This window comes from Opisthorchis viverrini (genome assembly GCF_000715545.1).
Source record: "Opisthorchis viverrini unplaced genomic scaffold opera_v5_230, whole genome shotgun sequence".
Lineage (NCBI taxonomy): Eukaryota > Metazoa > Platyhelminthes > Trematoda > Opisthorchiida > Opisthorchiidae > Opisthorchis > Opisthorchis viverrini.
In genome coordinates, this window is record NW_008751885.1 from 279,306 (window position 1) to 281,761 (window position 2,456).

Here is a 2,456-nt window from a genome sequence, read left to right on the forward strand (position 1 = left end):
TAATTTACTTCAAGCAAAATGCGGGTTAAAAGTATGCTTCGGTCCTCACGGAAAGGAAGATAACTCGCAGTTTGTGGGGCATTAAACATCAGCATTAGCGGATCAACGCGTGATCAGCTTGTAGATTCGACCAACCAATGGAACGAATCCAAGATCAACCCATTATAGAGAGCACGCTGATTGGTCATCTGCGGAAGGACGAGTGTAATGTACCGTAAGGTTGTTGGTTACGGTACAGTTTGCGTTTGAATGCCAGCTTACAACAGTTCATAACTGGACTCATAAGGAACTTAGATGATCAATGTGAAGGGGTTTGAGAACAACCTCACAACTGTTGGAAACTTTACCCCACTACAATGTACCCTGCTACTCCGTCTTGCATACGATGGAATAAGGGTTGAACCGGAAGAAATACTACGCTGTCTACAGCATCCATACACACTCACTGAGGGTATAATTGTTGCAATTGTGCTTCTCTTATTATCTTTATTGACTGCTTTTGGTAACATGCTGATTGGAATCGCCATATTGATAGTCCGCCGACTGCGCAACCCGGCAAACCTCTTGCTCTTTAATTTGGCTGCGTCCGACTTCCTCATCAGTGTCATAGTACTTCCATTCGCGATTGTACAGCAGGTCCGAGGCTACTGGCCATTCAACGAGTTACTGTGTGACCTGTACATTGTGTTTGACGTACTTTTATGCACCGCTTCCATTCTCAGTCTGTGCGCCATTGCTGTTGATCGGTATTTTGCCATCACACGTCCACTGACGTACGCCTCGAGTCGCACAATCAAAAGAATGCTAATAATGATCATCGTGTGTTGGATCATGGCGGCGTTGATTAGTATACCCCCGTTTTTCGGATTGCAAGAAAAGGTTTCCATCCCTTATCATTGTGGCTACACCGATGATTTAACCTATCAGGTTTATGCTACATTTGCAGCATTCTATATTCCTCTTATTGTCATGCTAGTTTTATACGGCCGCGTATATGCGATTGTAAGGAAGGTCACCGTACAGGACTCCTTGATCGCCATGCGGTTAAACAAGGGGTCTATAGATACTCAACGCTCCGCTACGATAACGGAGCAGATAATCAGGACTGATGACACGCAGTCGGCACTCATTACTTCCACACTTCAGCTTCCATACTCCGGCATGCTAGATCGAAGTAGCTCAACATTAGAGTTTGCACAACAAAAGCCGTCATTTCCTCAGATTGATCAATCCGATTACCGACACCTGGATCGCAATTCGGGAACTATTCCGGATGGGTACTTACGAGCGAATATCAGAAACCACGACATGAGGCACATGACAACATGCGACGGGAATTCACCTTCAGTTTGGTCATCCAGGTCACGATCACGATGCAGACAGTCGCGTGTTCCGGGATCCACAATGGAACGCAGAGTTCGTCGCAAAACCGTCACACCTACTTCAGAAAATATGAAGGCTGTTGTTACCTTGGGAGTTATCATGGGCAGCTTTACGTTATGCTGGCTTCCGTTCTTTCTTTATCAGGTGAGTCAGGCTGTTGCAGTTTTGACACTGGATTCTGTTCTGCGCTCATAGTGCAATGTGTTTCGGTGTTGTCCCTGACAGCGCATGGCAGTCAAAGGTTGGGAGTCTTATTATTATCTAATAAGCGGGCTCCACTACAAACGTATCTATGTATGTCCATGTGCACTTAATAACTTATGCTAACACTCAGGTTAAAGATTTGTGTCAGGGTACAACCCAAAACATGTTAGGTGGAATTTCCACTACGAAAACATCTCACTTTCCAATCGAAAACAAGCCCGTTATGTGAAGTTAGGAGCTCAGTAACAAAAGGAGATTGTGCCAGTGTGAAACTCGGAAAAAGCCTCTTGCTTTTCTATCTTCCATAAGGCTTGGCTGATAATCAGTGTATGGCATTTATGAGGTCAGCTTCAATGTGTTGCTATCAAGCATGTAAGCAGCATTAAAAAGTGACATTTTTCTATTTGCGCCTCATATAAATTGCTGCTAGGAAGTATCAGAACCGTTGGGGACTCAACGAGAACTGCAGTTCTAATTGTTTGTATTCCGTTATGACTCGTGTATAAACCCATACCTTCTCGTAGTAACGGTACCCACCCCAGCATTACAGAATGCGGTAGATTGCCGATTGCCTAAATCCAGGCAAATGTTTCCTCCCCACTCGGACCCATCAGCTGGGCGTACCTGCAACTAAATAGGGAAAGGCCTAGACACTTATCAAACCCGATCTTCTCTAATCCCAATAGATCAGGTGTACAAATCTGGTAAGCATGCACGTGGCCTTGAAATCAATTACCCGGAATCAATAGCACTCGTGACCAGTTGCCTCTATATCAGTGTAACCAGCCTCAATAAAGACCAAAATGTTTATATTCCCAAGGCCAAATGTTTTCCAGTCTCATCCCATAAATTCGTTTGATGAAGACGCG

The 2,456-nt window shown here is 44.6% G+C and overlaps 1 protein-coding gene across 1 annotated transcript; it reads left to right on the plus strand.

Moving 5' to 3' along the window:
- Positions 1–294: 294 nt before the first annotated feature.
- T265_08621 (hypothetical protein) lies at positions 295–1,578 on the plus strand (the record flags this gene model as incomplete). Its single annotated transcript, XM_009174483.1, has 1 exon — positions 295–1,578. One exon carries the CDS (start codon positions 295–297, stop codon positions 1,576–1,578), a length of 1,284 nt encoding a protein of 427 aa, XP_009172747.1.
- Between the last annotated feature and the right edge of the window lie 878 nt (positions 1,579–2,456).